At 44.9% G+C, this 17,085-nt stretch overlaps 1 protein-coding gene across 6 annotated transcripts in view; it reads right to left on the bottom strand.

The window, feature by feature from the left end:
• The window catches only part of PHTF2 (putative homeodomain transcription factor 2), a 325,987-nt gene that overhangs the window by 206,986 nt on the left and 101,916 nt on the right, over positions 1-17,085 (bottom strand). For 5 of the 6 annotated variants that reach the window (XM_063926970.1, XM_063926969.1, XM_063926967.1 and 2 more), the window contains one exon: positions 11,954-12,024. In XM_063926970.1, coding sequence (XP_063783040.1) covers positions 11,954-11,998 — 45 coding nt within the window. In that variant the 5' untranslated portion in view covers positions 11,999-12,024. Of the gene's footprint in view, positions 1-11,953; positions 12,025-12,612; positions 12,665-17,085 lie in introns of all 6 variants that reach the window. The other variant, XM_063926968.1, reaches the window with a different exon arrangement.

The raw sequence follows: 17,085 nt of genomic DNA on the forward strand, positions 1-17,085 counted from the left end.
ACAAGTAAAGCTAATTAGGTATATAGATATAACAATGCACAGTAAACACTGGATGTATATCACAGGGTACTTGTACTAAATAACCCTGACAAAGTGCACTTGTTCTTAACTAACACGGTCTAAAGACATGTAGAATACTTAAGTGTCCTGTAAATGCACAGCGCTGATGATGCTTTACAGAGGAGGCATTGCCCAGCAGTCCCAGATCAGCGCAGCTGTGTGTGTAATGGCGCCCAAACGCTGACAGGGAGTGAGGGAGAGGTGCAGCTCCAGGGCAGGAACATTAGCAGTAAATTGCGCCCTGGGGCTGGGGGAGGCGCTACAGGTCAGAGCCAGATTCCCTTGCTGGACTTCACCACCGATACTGCGGGCCTTAAATAAATGGACTTATGCAAAAATCCAACCTGTGCCCACGCCCTGGTGGTCTAGTGGGGTCCCTGCACGGCCACAGTGTCCACGCCAGCGCGCGAGGTCCGCCTCCCAAGGACCGCGGTTTGCAGCGGGACCCGCATGGGGGACCCTCTTACCTCCTCCTTTCAGTGGCCACGCGATCCCGAAGAGCAGCGGTGGTGTGTGTGCCCTTATGAGAGAACCGGAGCCTCCGCTATAGTTACCCGGCAACCAGTGCACAGGAGTGTACAGCGCCGCTGGGAGGTGAGGGAGCCGCAGCATGGTGTGTCAGAATAACACATAGCACTTTTAAGTGCCTATGCTGCGGCTCTGAAGTCTTCTTTCTTCACATGAAAGCTCTTTTCAGGGCTACCCAGTGCAGCCCTCCCTGTTGTCAGCCTGCACTGCAGGCACCAACTTACAAACTGAGCTCCTGTGCACAAAGGCGGGGTTATAGAGGAGGCTGCACTGAGCATCATGGGAACAGTCAAAGCATTTAGCCTGTTGGTGCCTCGGATCAAGATCTAACTCTACACCCCAATGTTATCCCTGTGGAACCCCAGTGTACCCCGCTACAGAAATTGAGCTTGTCCTGTAACACAAAAGTAGTCTTAAGTGATGATACCGTATCTTCTACAAACAGAACAAGGCTATGAGGTGCATAGATGGTGAAACAAAAGAAAAAGTAATATCACTCTAAGGGGTCAATTCAATTCAGCACGGATTGAATAGCACCGGGTATTAGCTCCCGAAGCTATTCAATTCAGCGTGATGCGACGCCCAACGAGAGTTTTTTTCACGCACCCCTCCTGTGGTGCGAGCTGAAATCCAACAAAAGTCCTGTCATGGTACGGTCTTCTGCCCTTAGCGCGACGGAAACAGCATCGTGCTGGGCATGCAAGTCGGAGAATGCCGGTTCTCAAGGCAAAACACCCTGTTTAGTCCACGAGAACTGGCAATCTCAGACATAGCAGCGCACTGAATTGAATAATACCGGGAGCTAAATCCCGGCACTATTCAATCCGCGCTGAATTGAATTGACCCCTAAATGGAATAGCAGCTTTAGCAGTAACAAATGCAACCAAACACTTCCAATAACTAGAGGTCAGTCTTTCACATCACTGTGTAGAAATTTTGGCCCACTCTCCTTTGCAGAATTTCTTTAATCCAGCCACACTGGAGGGTTTTCAAGCATGAGTTGCCTGTTGCCTGTTCAAGATCAGCAGCAGCATTTCAATTTGATTCAAGTCAGGACTTTGATTAGATTACAAAACCTTAACTTTACTTATTTTGAGCTTTCGAGAGTTGGACTTGTTCTTGTGCTTCACTTCATTGTCTTGCTGCATAACCCAAATTGTGCTAGAGCACCATTTTACAGACTTAAAAGTGGACATTCTCCCTCAGGATTTTCTTGTAGAGAGCAGAATTCATGATTCCGTCAATCATGGCACGTTGCCCAGGTCATGTAGCAGCAAAGCTTTTGCCACACCATCACAATACCCGTGTGTTCTCATTGTGGAATGCTGTGTTATCTTTATGACAAATGTAACAGGACCCAGGTCTTCCGAAAAGTACATTTTTTTCGACTCATCAGTCCATATAACAATAGCAGCAAAAGGCTTGGGAATTATCAATGTGTTTTTTGGCAAACGTGAGACAAGCCTTTATGTTCCTCTAAGTAAGCTGTGGTGTTTAAAGCAATTAGATGTACCAACCACACAGGCTAATTATCAAATTATTTGTACCGCGATCACTATCCCATATTGAAATATAACAATTATACAGAGAGAGAAAAAATCAGATACATCAACTCAATAAACAATGGGGGTGCTACTAGAGAGAGTAAATTAACTATACACACAGATAAGCCAAAAGAAAAAGGTACCAGACTCTTTTCTTAGGAAGCACTCAAACTGATCCTGTGTATATCAGGTTAGGTTCAGTACAACAGTAATGATAAAACGTAACTTTTAAATAGCTCGATAAAAGTGAGCTAAAGATGCTTACAGAATATGTAAATGGCGAAATATAGATACAACAACATGAAACAAACATGTAATAAAAGATTCACAGGTTCTGAGAAAATATCCTCATATAATTGCGTAATGCTTGTACCAATATACAATGCGCATCTAAATTGTAGAGGAAAGAGGGCAGGCGTGGCTGTTAAATGGTATTTTCCAGATTCTGCTGCCCTGCATTTGCTTACGCATTGGATGCAGGGTGAGAGATCTGTACTTGTACCAGACACTGGAAACACAGAGATCACCTGGATTACAGCATGTGACTTTCGTTTCTGCTTTCGGCTGATGGCAATATGCCAGCGCAGCCGATGAGACAACTACTGCACAGCAATGGTCCTGGTAATGAAAGAAGTAAAGATATAGAATTGCTATATTTGTGCTGTATATATTATATTTATAACCAAACAGTGCTGTTGAACAATTAAATATATTTCAGAAATCAGCAGACCTGGTTCATTCATGCAGTATCCTGTTGCTTCAAATGTTGCTAAATTCTTGGTGGTTGTTACAGTTCAATCTACTCTAAAGCCCAGTACCCACGGGCCGATGCTGGAGAGCTGTGTGCTGAGCGAACCGGCAATGTACCGGCATTGGGGGTCCCATAGGGGGTGTTAGTTTATGAACTAGCGTATGCAGAAGCGTGGAAAAAGCAGCCCACGGCCGGTCATTATTTGCCCCCGTTGTCACAGTCCCACTGGGGGGCAAGGAGCCCCAAGAACCAGAGCCCAAAGCTGCTATATTCTCCTCATAGTTATCTCCGGCTTCAGCAACACCGGCAGTGTGTTCAGCCCCAGAACCGTTACCCTCAGAAGCAGAAATGATATAACTTGCAGCATGAGGTAACAGTACAATTATCAGCAGCACTATACCTCTAGCCCATACCCCTGCGCAGTGTAGTCAGCACTAGCAGAGATAAAGGAGAGATATGGTGACTAAATCACAGAGAAAATACGTAATACAGTATATCTTTGTGAAAATCCTATATTAGATAACACCTGACGCACCAAGCCCCCTCAGGTTATGGAATATAGGGATAGCAGGTTGAGTGAAAAACACAAAATGGACACCACTCAGCTATCAAATGCACACACAGAAAGTCACAGTTTGTACAATGCAGAGGTTATTACTGACAATAATACTGCACTGGACTAGCTTACACAGCTATATAACAATACACCGTAAGAACTGGATGTATATCACAGGGTAATTGCACTATAAAACCCTGACTAAATGCACTCTTTCTTAACTATCACTGTCTAAAAAGGCAGGTAGAATACTTAAGTGTCATGTAAAGGCACAGCGCTGACAACCAGGCGGCTTTACATAGGAGGATTTGCCCAAGCAGTCCCAGGAACAGTGAGCTGAGGGATAATGGCACCGCAGACACTGACAGGGACTGAGGAAAAGACAGATAAGCAGCTCCAGGGCGGGAACACTTGCTATAAATGGCGCCCTGGGGCTGGGGGAGGGGCTTCAGGTATAAGACTTATCCTCTCTGCTGGCAAAACCACCGGGTACTGTGGGCGATATAAGAATTGGTTTAGAGAGAAAACCTGACCTGCGCCCATGCCCTGGTGATCTAGTGGGATCGCCTGTACTGCGACAGTGTCCACCGCCAGCGCGCACGGCCCGCGACCCGGATCGCGATAAAGACCGGGTCCCGCAAGTGGGACCCACTTACCACCTCCCAAAGCGCGGCCACGCGATCCTGGAGAGCCCCAGCCGTGTGTGTCTAACGTGAAGAAAACTGGAACCTCCGCTGTAGGTACCCGGCAACCAGGGTTCGGGAGTGTACAGCGCCACTAGGGAGAGCTGGAGCTGCAGCAGTGAATGTCACAAGACATTTACCACCGCTGCTGCCCTTGAAGTCTTCACTTTTTACTTCATAAAAAGCTTTTCTTAGGGCTGCTTGGAGCAGCCCCTCTGTTCAGTGCCTGCTTACTGCAGCACCAACTTACAAAACTGAGCTCCTGCGCTGGGAGGCGGGGTGATATAGGAGGCGGCGCTGTGCATTCTGGGAACAGTCAAAGCTTTGAGCCTGTTGGTGCCTCGGATCAAGATCCTACTCTACACCCCATTGTCCATTCCTTGTGGAGCCCAGTGTACCCCGCAGCAGAAATCGCATCTACAGCTTTTTTCTAATTTTGAATGCATATCTGTGTGCATGTCTGAGCCTGTATATGAAGCACACCAGAGCTTGCTTTGGGAAAATGAAAAACAAAAAAAAACAAAAACCTTTATACACAAATATGCAATCCAAGTGCGTCTTTTATTGGAATTGAACCCTAGCTCACAGGCATGGTAACCATCGGCGATACCACTATACCAAGAGAGCCATGGAGACAGATGGTGTACACCTGCAGTGACAGTGATGTCGCTCATTGTAATTTTTTTTTTTATAGTGCAGTGTGTCTCAACTCTATCGCGTATTGTAATTATTTTTTTTTCTTTTAGAGAACAGTGTAGAACTATGAACCGTGTGCATTGGAGACCCTGAGCAAATCTTTTTTTTTTGTGTTCACATTTCAAATTTCTAGGGTTCGTTTTATACAGTGCACCAAGGGAGCTTTCAGTTGTAAGGCATGTTGTTTCTGGGTGCCTGCCGCTCCAGTGATTTCGTACTCCGCCCTGCAGTATTATTGTATTAATAAAGAACTACTATATTTAATGTGCACTGGCCCACTTTTCAGTGCTTGCTACATTGTACAGTATTCTGTAGTGCCATATCCATCAGCTGCTATTCAGCACTGTACTGTAGTTTTCATTAGTGGAACAACTGCCACCCAGTGGTGAAGCTGTGTATTCCATGCTGTGGATACCTCTAGTGCATTACTTTGCCTACCTGCGCTATTTGTATTGCGCAACTAGGACGCCTGCATGGCACAGCGTTGCTACATCTGTATGTATTATGTATATTTATACACACACACACATACAGTAGATACACTGTTTATATACTGTATAATATATATTAGGAAATCACAATAGCACTCAAAGCCTATGTATATAAAGCAAAAAATTGTGGTGCAAGGCAGCAATAAATATAAAACACTCACTTCTCCAGCGATGCAGAAAAAGTAGACAAGTCAGCACTCACGTGTAGATGAAAGAAAAGCAGGATTTATTCCTTAACCAAACGGCATGGTGAAGTACAGCAAATAGAGCAAACACAGCCCGACAGCTGTTTCAACAGACTGGTCTTCCTCAGGGGCTAGCCCCTGAGTAAGACCAGAAGTGAATGTTTTATTATATATATATATATACACACACACACACATATACATATATATATATATATATATATATATATATATCTATCTATCTCTATCTATCTATCTATCTATCGTATACACATATATATATTCTCGTAGTCCGTAGAGGATGCTGGGGACTCCGTAAGGACCATGGAGAATAGACGGGCTCCGCAGTAGACATGGGCACTTTAAGAAAGACTTTTGATTCTGGGTGTGCACTGGCTCCTCCCTCTATGCCCCTCCTCCAGACCTCAGTTAGGGAAACTGTGCCCAGAGGAGATGGACAGTACGAGGAAAGGATTTTGTTAATCCAAGGGCAAGATTCATACCAGCCACACCAATCACACTGTATAACTTGTGATAAACTACCCAGTTAACAGTATGAACAACAACATAGCCTCGGTTCAACCGATTAACCAACACATAACCCTTATGTCAGCAATAACTATATACAAGTCTTGGAGAAGTAGTCCGCACTAGGGACGGGCGCCCAGCATCCTCTACGGACTACGAGAAATAAGATTTTACACTTACCGGTAAATCTATTTTCTCTAACGTCCTAGAGGATGCTGGGGACTCCGTAAGGACCATGGGGATTATACCAAAGCTCCCAAACGGGCGGGAGAGTGCGGATGACTCTGCAGCACCGATTGAGCAAACAGGAGTTCCTCCTCAGCCAGGGTATCAAACTTATAGAACTTTGCAAAGGTGTTTGACCCCGACCAAGTAGCTGCTCGGCACAACTGTAATGCCGAGATCCCTCGGGCAGCCACCCAAGAAGAGCCCACCTTCCTAGTGGAATGGGCCTTAACCGATTTAGGCAATGGCAATCCTGCCGTAGAATGTGCCATCTGAATCGTGTTACAGATCCAGCGAGCAATAGTCTGCTTTGAAGCAGGAGCGTCAACCTTGTTGGCTGCATACAGGACAAATAGTGCTTCTGTTTTTCTGACTCTAGCCGTTCTGGCCACGTACATTTCCAAAGCCCTGACCACATCCAGGGACTCGGAATCCTCCAAGTCACGCGTAGCCACAGGCACAACAATAGGTTGATTCATATGAAAGGATGAAACCACTTTAGGTAGGAATTGAGGATGAGTCCGCAATTCCGCCCTATCCACATGAAAAACCAGATAGGGGCTTTTATGTGATAAAGCCGCCAATTCCGAGACTCGCCTAGTCAAAGCCAAGGCTAGCAACATGATCACCTTCCAAGTGAGTGGATTTTGCAGACGGAGGGGAGGACTTCTGGTCCTGGGAACTAGCTGTGTGCAGCTTTTTTCCCTTGCCTTTACCTCTGGTAAGAAAGGACGATCCCCGTACCTTCTTGCTTTTATTTGAACGAAAGGACTGCATTTGATAATGAGGCGCCTTCTTAGTATGTTGCGGGGGAACATAAGGTAAAAAATTCGATTTACCAGCTGTAGCAGTAGAGACCAGGTCCGAGAGGCCTTCTCCAAACAACTCCTCCCCCTTGTACGGCAACGACTCCATATGCCGCTTTGAGTCGGCATCCCCCGTCCACTGTCGGGTCCACAAGAGTCGCCTAGCAGAAACAGACATGGCATTTATTCTGGAGCTCAGTAAACAAATGTCTCTTAGTGCATCCCTCATATATAATGCCGCATCCTTGATATGCGCTAGGGTCATTAGAATGGTATCCTTATCTAGGGCATCAATCTCATTAGAAAAGGAATCGGTCCATGCTGCGACAGCACTACAAACCCAGGCCGATGCCATCGCCGGTCTAACAATAGTACCGGAATGTGTGTAAATGTACTTCATGGTAACTTCCTGCTTACGATCAGCAGGCTCTTTGAGGGTAGCCGTATCCTGGGAAGGCAGTGCCACCTTCTTGGATAAGCGTGTCAACGCCTTGTCTACTTTAGACGAAGATTCCCATCGTATCCTATCCTTTTGTGGGAAGGGATACGCCATAAGAATCCTTTTGGGAACTTGTAATCTCCTGTCTGGAGATTCCCAAGCCTTTTCGCACAATTCGCTTAGCTCAAATGAGGACGGAAAAGTGACCTCAGGTTTTTTCTCTTTATACATGTGCACCCTCGTGTCTGGGACAGGGGGTTCCTCAGTGATATGCAAAACCTCTTTAATCGCAACAATCATGCAACGAATACCTTTAGCCACTTTTGGCTGTAATTTTGCATCCTCATAGTCGACACTAGAATCTGAATCTGTGTCGGTATCTGTGTCAGTGATCTGGGATAATGTGCGTTTCTGAGACCCAGAAGGTCCCGGTGCCACTGGGATCTGACAACCTGACTGATCCCTAGCCTCAGTCTTGTCTAATCTCTTATGCAATAAATTTACATTAGCATTCAAGACATTCCACATATCCACCCAGTCCGGTGTCGGCGGTGCCGACTGCGACCCGACATTCATGCACTCCCCCTCCTCCTTAGGCGAGCCTTCATCGTCAAACATGTCGACACGCGCGTACCGACACACTCCCACACACACAGGGAATCTCTTTTCTGAAGACAGGATCCCCCTTAGGCCCTTTGGAAAGACAGAGAGAGAGTATGCCAGCACACACCCCAGCGCTATATGACCCAGGAGAAAAACACAGAATGTTTACCCAGTAGCGCTGTAGTATATATATTTGCCAATTATGTGCCCCCCCTCTACTTTAAAACCCTTCTGTCACCGTGTGTCAAGCAGGAAAGAGTCCGGGGAGCTTTCTCTCAGCTGTGCTGTGAAGAAAAAATGGCGCTGGTGAGTGCTGAGGGAGAAGCCCCGCCCCCTCGGCGGCAGGCTTCTGTCCCGCTCAAAGTTAGTAAAATATGGCGGGGGCTCTTTTATATACATGTACAGTGCCCACCTGTACATGTATATAGGTTATTTTGCCATAGGAGAGGTATTTATTGCTGCCCAGGGCGCCCCCCTTGCGCCCTTACAGTGAGTGAGGTGTAATGGAGCAATGGGCAACAGCTGCAGTGCTGTGCGTTAACTCAGTGAAGCACCCGAAGGCTTCTGCCGCCTTAGACGTCTTCTTTCTTCGTTTCTTCCGGCTCTGTGAGGAGAACGGCGGCGCGGCTCTGGGATGAACGCCCAGGACGAACCTGTGTTCCACTCCCTCTGGAGCTAATGGTGTCCAGTAGCCGAGAAGCAGAGCCTATCATTTAAGTAGGTCTGCTCCTCTCTCCTCAGTCCCTCGATGCAGGGAGCCTGTTGCCAGCTGTGCTCCCTGATAATTAGAAAAAATCCTAACAAAATGCTTTCTTAGCAGGTAATTCCGGAGAGTTCCCTGCAGTGCATCCATCTTCCTCTGGGCACAGTCTAAAACGGAGGTCTGGAGGAGGGGCATAGAGGGAAGAGCCAGTGCACACCCAGAATCAAAAGTCTTTCTTAAAGTGACCATGTCTCCTGCGGAGCCAGTCTATTCTCCATGGTCCTTACGGAGTCCCCAGCATCCTCTAGGACGTTAGAGAAGTTATATATATATATATATACATATACACACACACACACACACACATACACACACACATATACATACATACATACATATACATACATACATACATACACAAACACATTTCAGATGTAGGCACTCACCAATATAGATGAGCAGGCATTTTTAATGATAACTCACAAGTACAAGAAGACGGCGTGTCGACGTTTCGGTCATCACATGACCTTTTTCAAGACGCAACAGAGCAACAACAAATGACTACTGTCCAGTGCACCACTGGAGTGTGGACTTACCTATGACACACACACACACACACATACATATATTGTTCTCAGCTGCAATACAATACAGAGAACAATTCAGCAGGGGTTAAGTCCGATTGACCAGTCTCCGTTAATCCTATTAAAGGTCAAGATAAACATGGACCCATCTGTAATAAATAAGTCTGTCTGTCTATATCTATATATATGTGGGACCTATACTGCGCTACAGTACAGTTACTATAATACAAGATTAAAGGTCTACAACATACTTTGATGGATATATTTATATATTGGATGCTTTCTACAAGGATAATCTCTTGCCAGCAAAGGCCCAGAAAATTCTACATAAATGAGGTCTTGAGCACTCCCAAAGACAACGCGTGTGTGTGTGTGTGTGTGTGTGTGTGTGTGTGTGTGTGTGTGTGTGTGTGTGTGTGTGTGTGTGTGTGTTGGGAAAGGTGGCTGACACATATGGATAGTTTTGTTTCACTATGTTTTTGCGCCTTACTAAATCGTTTAAAGAAACAAGTAAAATTATAAATAAAATTAGCTTAAAATGTATTAAATTACTTAAAGCTTTGGTGGATAGATAGCACAGATGATTACCAGTTGATGGACTTGTGTAGCTAAACATGCCAAGTCCAGTTAATCAAACACTGTATTTTCCCAAACCTTGCTACACATGCACAGCTGATGAAACTTCTCTAGGACCAACTTGTGGTTTTCAATAGATGAATCTTCTACAAGCATCTCAATCACAAGCACTAGAGCAGGGGTCTTCAACCTTTAAGACAGTGTGGGCCACATAAAAAAATTAAACGAAGCCGAGGGCCACTAAGCTATACTGCGGTATTTAGAATCTAAATTTTAATTTATGATTGTAATGAGACCTTTTCTAGACTCATAAGACCATAAAAAAGACTTCAAAAGATAATTATTGTAATTTAATGAATGAAACATGGTCTACTTTACCTTTGTTATTATAATAAGTTCATATCAGTGGGAAACTTGGCATTGTTTTTGCTTGGCCAGCTTGTCGATGTTGGCATCAATGTTAGAAGTCGCTATGCGCAGTGTATTCTCAAGATGTTGGTCTGTAAGCACTGAACTGGACTCATACGGCAGTATCACTGGACTGGTGGGTATAATGTGGGCATGCTTTCACAATATTGCTGCTGTCTGTCTGTGATGGGGGGAGGGAGGGTATGATAGCGCCTATGTCAAGACATAGGTGCTATCATACCCTCCCTCCTCCCCATCACAGACAGACAGCAGCATTGTCAAAGCATGCTCCCTGCCATCTCTGCTCTTAATACTTAATACACCCCCTGCTGGGTCCCCCGCCACGCCCCCTGCCCTCAATACTAATTTATTCACTGCCATGCTCAGGCTGCCGCACCCCCGTCCCCGCCGCTCCCGCACGCCGGGTTCCTGCACTGCCCCCTGCCCTCAACACTTATACACTTTTATTCTCCTGCCGCAGCCCCCCCCCCCCCCCCCCCGCGCCGGGTCCCCGCCGCACACAGCCATGCTCAGGCTGCATACATGCTGCCGCACCCCCTCCGCTCCCGCCCGCCGGGTTCCCGCACTGCCCCCTGCTCTCAATGGTAACTTGCCGCACCCCCCCCAGCCGGGTCCCCGCCGCTCTCACCCACCTATTCAACACTGCAGGCGGAGGGAGACACAGGGAGGGAGACACAGTAAGGGTGACCAGACCACTGACCAGCCTAAGAGGAGCTACTCCCCTTCTTCACAGGCAACCAGTGACAGTGCGGGGGAGTCACATGACTCCGGGAAAGGGGAAAAAAAATTTTTTTTTTTGTGTTCATATGTGCGCTGCGGGCGGGCGCGTCGGCGGGCCATGGAAACCATAGCAGCGGGCCACCTGTGGCCCGCGGGCCACGGGTTGAAGACCCCTGCACTAGAGCCTTATCATCGAGAAACCTACTTTAAAGGTGTTGTACTTCTACATAAATGTAGAACACTGAATAGCTACTATTTGAAAAACAAAACAAAAAAACCCCCAGAAGACCACAATAATACATATAACTACATTCTAAAGCAGCTAATTTCTTTCCATGTCACACTAGTTCATTCACACACTCAAAACAAATACCACGCCATATATTCACCATGGAAAGCCAATTAATCAAAATGAGTGTGCTCACCGGAAACAGCACACGTACATACTGTAATAACAGAACAGCAGCAGGTGAGTGGCTGACTAATACACATGCCAAACATTGCACAGCTAGGAGCTCAGATACTCATGTAACAGTGCTAACAGCTAAGCCATCAATGCCTTTTGCCAATATGCCTGTTATACAGATATTAAACTTAAAACTTTAGTTAAAAAGTGTACCAAAGTGTTAGCAGCCTTATTTTAGAACACACAATCAATGTTAACAGAGAAATAAAGGTGAATTATGGTCTTTATGCAATAAACTTGTGTAATAACACTACAAATTGTAGAATTCCGAATAAATCATTAGTGGTATAACCTACAATATAAAATCCATGAATTTAAATATACAAACACAACTAAATAAGAAGAGAGTAACAAAAAAAACACAAAAAAAAACTTCTTACCTTTTTCTGGTACCAAACTATTGCATCTGTCACTTTGGACGCCATTTATTCTACACATTTGACATCTTAGGCTGCAACGAGAAAGAAAAACACTTACATCCACTCTGATCAAGTGCTGTGGTGATGTATGTATAAATAGTTCAGTGCACTGCACACCAATGGGCGTGTGCAGGTACTTATATTACACCCTCCCTCATTACTATTTTACAAATGTGTTTCCAAGCTTGTTGCAACATGCTAATTATATAAAAGTCTTAAAAGGTTTAGACATCATAACCAAACATATTAGAAGAGCTCAGAAGATTTTCTTAAAAGATATATTCACCAAAATACAATAAAATACAGAGCACAGGATACAACATATAAAGTTACATTACTAAAAACAGCCAAACCATCTGAGCAACTTTAGATTAAAGAAAAAAAACACATAATGAAACTAAACACTTATTTTTAAGCAAAGTCCCGCTATATAGCAAAAGAATAAAGTATGGCAATAGCCGTGTAGTAGAGCACTTTTACATGTCAGTGGTGATGCCCAGACTGAAACAAGTCAACAACTAGTTTTGGGACAACACTCTAATGGTGAACTACATTTAAAACGCAGTTTTGCTTTAACATTATCAGAAGTGAAGATACTAGGATATCTATTGTAGCGGTACCTGGTGGAAGATGGTACATTATTCATCGGTTTCTTTTTCCCCCAAAAATAATCTAAAAAATAGAGTTTAAATTTACCATAAAAATCTCAATCTCTGGTAATAACTGTATTTCATTAATTGGGTTGGGCACGGGATACCAGCAGTCAGGATACCTACACCAGCATCCCGAATGCTTGAAATCCCGACAAGGGCGCTGGAGGAAGGGTAAGCCTAATTCTAACCCCTAAGCCTCCCTCCTCACGGCCAAACCATAACCATACCTTCCCCGCAGCCTAACCCTAACCTCCCCGAAGCCTCCCTTCCCACAGGCTAAACCTAAAGGCATACTTTCTTTCGGGGTTCTGGCTGTTGAGATTCTGGTGTCGGCATTCTGACAGCTGTCAGGATTCAGGCATCAAGGGTTAATACACAGTGGCTGATCAATGCACCAGAATTAAAATTTGTGCCTTAATTAAACTTTATTTGTAATGGGATATGGACTCAATGTTATGTGGGGTACATATTTGGACAATGGACTGACCAATTTTTGCAAGTATACATACTTAATGGCTGCACAATAAATCTGGCCAAAAAAAACCCATTTAAATATGCCAGCCAGATTTGATGTCACTTGGAATGGTTCATCCAACATAACATGCAGTTGTTTGGTCATGCATACAGGATATGGAAGGTAGATAGTAACTAGGTCGACAGTGTCTCTAGGTCGACATGGACTTATGTTGTTTTGGTGTCGTTTTCTTTGCAGAGTGACCGGGAATCCCAATTAGTGCACAGTGTACGCTCGCCATGCTTCGGGCGAGGTGCCTCGCTCCGCTAGGCACAGGTTACGGTTCCCAATTGTAGTCTGCGTGGATCGTTAAGTATGAAAAGGTTTAAAAAAAAATTGTGAAAAACTCACGCCGACCTTTTGACCTGTCGACCTAGAGACCCTGTCGACCTAGTTACTGTCAACCAATAGTGGTCGACCTAGAGACCGGATCCCCATGCATACATACTATAAGAAGTGAAAAAACTATCTGTACGGTATATATCATTTGTACAGCCGATGAGCAGATATATATCGCCCAGTGTGTACCCAGCATTAGATGTAAATGCAATTATTTGTTGGTTTTGTGGCTTTAATAAGCAGAGATCCTATTACAAGACCTGCTCAGTAACTGAAGTAAGAAATTAAGTGTACCGTTTGTCTTTGTAGTTGAACAAATTTTTGACTGAATGATGTTGGCTGGATAACTGTCACGAAGCCTTACAAATGCTGTTCTGCATTGGCACAACTATTATTGCAGCAACTGCTGTGGCAGGACGAAATAGGAGGCTGCACATTGCTGGTCTATATTTGTCGATTACAAGGACATGTGGCCCAGGGCAAGAGGCTTTTTAAGTCCTTATCTGCCATCTGTGTTGTTGCTGGCCCTGCTCTCCCGTACTATTATCTAGCAAAGAGGTCTGACACGGCAAAGAATTTGATGGCCCAGAATGCTGCGCACACAAGCCACATTTCTGGACTGCCAAATGAAATTCTGCTCAGAGGGGAAGGGATATGCACAATTGTGCCTTGCCATTGATGTAAGTGGGGGAATATGCTCTTCTTCAGAAAGCCTGATGGAGTTATAAGCTTTTTGTAATGTCCTTGTTATCGTTCACAATTTGGTCAACTCAATAAAAATTAGCTTATGTTTTTAGCAGTCTTAAATACCTTGTGGCGAATAATGATAATTTCATACCACAGCCAATACAATTTTTATCCCCAATTACAGATTCCCATAATAACAGAACAATTAGGACTTTTATCTATCTTTGATAAGGTCAACAAATGTTCAGTTATACAGAGGAAGTTCTATCTTAGGTGTAGAGGTCCTGTAAGAGGTGTAATCAATGAGACGCATTGCACTCACATTTTTCTGCCATGTCATACATTTTTTGGGGTGTATTCAATAACAGATTTCGGTCGGAAGGGGTTCCGAGCTATTCAGAAAATGCATTTTTTCCCCCCGACAAGTCGAGAATTACCAAATTGTCGGAAAACACGTGGATCGGCAGAATAGCCGCCGATCCTCGTGCTTCTGTCGGAAATGGGGCCAAATCAGTCAGGTTTTGGCCCCCTTTCCGACAAACTCAATCTCACTTGAAAACAAGTCTGATTGAGGCAAGGAGACGGGGAGCGGTGCGGCGGGCTACGGGGATGAGAGGTATCTTGCCTGGCCGCCCCCCGGCCAGGCACTTCTCTCCCTGCAGCGCCTCCCCAACCCGCGGCAGATAACACTCTCCGCTGCCGCAGACACTGACAGCTCTCCCTGTCGGTGCCTGCTCCCCCTGCTGGAGCTGTCGGCACACCCGGCAGCCGCTTGAGAGCAGCGGCAGAACAGTACCCCAGGTACGGCCAAATCCGGCAGTCGGAATTTGGCCGACCATTGAATAGCCCTTGTCGGATCCATTCCGACAAATGCATTTCGGAATAGATCCGACAGTTATTGAATACACCCCTTTATCTCCCTGATAAATTGTATCCCTCTCAAAAGACCATTCTGAAAACTGGTGCTCAGAAAAAAAGTTGCAATAATCCACAGCACCAAAGGTTTTCATCCTTTCTAAACTGTTTATACGGAGGCCATTATTCCATTGTACTATGGATACCTACTTTTTGCAAGCTAACAACCACAATGACTTTTGCTTATGCTAATAAACGGCAATTATAATATTTATTTATACTAACTCTTAACTTATACTCTGGACATGTTTCAGTACTGCCCAGTTACTTCAAGATATAGCAAATGCATAAAGCAAACCAGTCTGCAAAAAGGAGTTAATGAGAGCTTCACCTAAGACACTTGGCAAGTACACTGCTCATTTTGTAGAAATACAGGATTGACAGCAACCTTTATAGCTGATGTACATCATGGATACAAGCCAGAATTAAATAGACTTAAGAACATACGTTTTTGAACAGCCCGAGATGATGTAACAGACACTACACACTCACACATCTGTCATCGCTAGTCAGCAACAGATAGACACTGGAATTGCGTAATAAAAAGACTCTTAAAATAACTCTGGCTGTAGAAGGTTCTCATTAGCATGTAAGCACATCTAATTGATTAGTTGCAATGTTTTTAAAGAGGGACATATCAATATCAGAAATATTTCAAGACCTCTCTGCCTGCAATGAGATTTGAAACATGCGAAATTAATAAAATATTTTCCTTGCCAGCTCAACCACTCACATCAAATTTAAAGACTGTGTATATATTTAAAAAAACATTTCTTAGATTTAAACAAAGATGCTTCTTGGAATCAGACGAATAGATTTTGGGGCAACTGACATGTTAATTATATGTGATTCTCCGAGCCGGCGACAGGGGGTGTCAAAGGGGACAATTGTACAGGGTCCCAAGGATCAGAGGGGCCCCAAGTATATGCCACTTAGTACCCAGCAGGGATGTGAGCAGTCTTGTCCAAATAGGGCAGTGAGTTGTAGGTGGTGCGGGTGCAGCTTCAGAGTGACAGGAGCCTCTCACACACAGTGACTGTGCGGTACGAGTGTGCGTTCGCTCTTCCGGTTCCAGTTCTGTTGTGGGCAGTTACGGGACATGGCTGCAGTCCCGCTGGCCAGGATTCCCATGACCTGCGCTGGCCTCTTCTGGTGGGGTTTGAGGGCCACATGGTACCTGCTGTGTGGTGTTCGGGTCTGGGGAGTGGGGAGTGCAGCACAGACGAGTCTCTCCCTGAGGTAAGAGTGGATTGGTGAGGGCTTATACAGGGCTTTGGGATGGGGTGAGGGAGTTGGGAATGCAGCATGGAGTCATTCGGGAGAGACAGACTGTGTGGTGTGGGGGAGGAAGAAGAGAGGGAGAGACAGACTGTAGTGTGTGGGGGAAGGAAGGAGAGATGTACAGAATATATTTGTGTGTGTGTGTGTATGTATTTATATATATATATATATATATATATATATATATATGTGTATATATATAACCGTTTCTGAGGGGGCTCCAGAGATATCACTGTACGGGGCCCCAAGATTTCTGTTGCTGGCCCTGGTGATGCTGGGCTACAAAATGACATCACTACCTGCCTGTAGCCCACTTAGAGGAGTCAGTGTTTGAATCTTGCCAGCAAAGAAAGCAAAACAAAATGAATTTTGAAGGGGGTGGGTCTATTACCATGAACAACCAACTAAAGTGCTATATCCACTAGTGATGGAGAACCAGAGGTCCTAGGGAATTTTCTAAGCAGGCCCGTTACCCACCAGTGTGCTGCAAAATTGCAATCCATTTTTAGTATCATTTACATTGTGCATAAATATCCTCATTGGATACACTGAAAACAACAAACAGAAATGTATCACTGCATAACTGTTATACGTATTCCAGCTATGCTGGTGGAGAATCTGGTCAAGCAGCAATCACATTAAACTGCCAGACTTAATGCAGCTTGTAAAACTTGGTGATCTCGAAACATGTACTTTATGGAAGA

This window comes from Pseudophryne corroboree, chromosome 6, assembly GCF_028390025.1.
Source record: "Pseudophryne corroboree isolate aPseCor3 chromosome 6, aPseCor3.hap2, whole genome shotgun sequence".
Lineage (NCBI taxonomy): Eukaryota > Metazoa > Chordata > Amphibia > Anura > Myobatrachidae > Pseudophryne > Pseudophryne corroboree.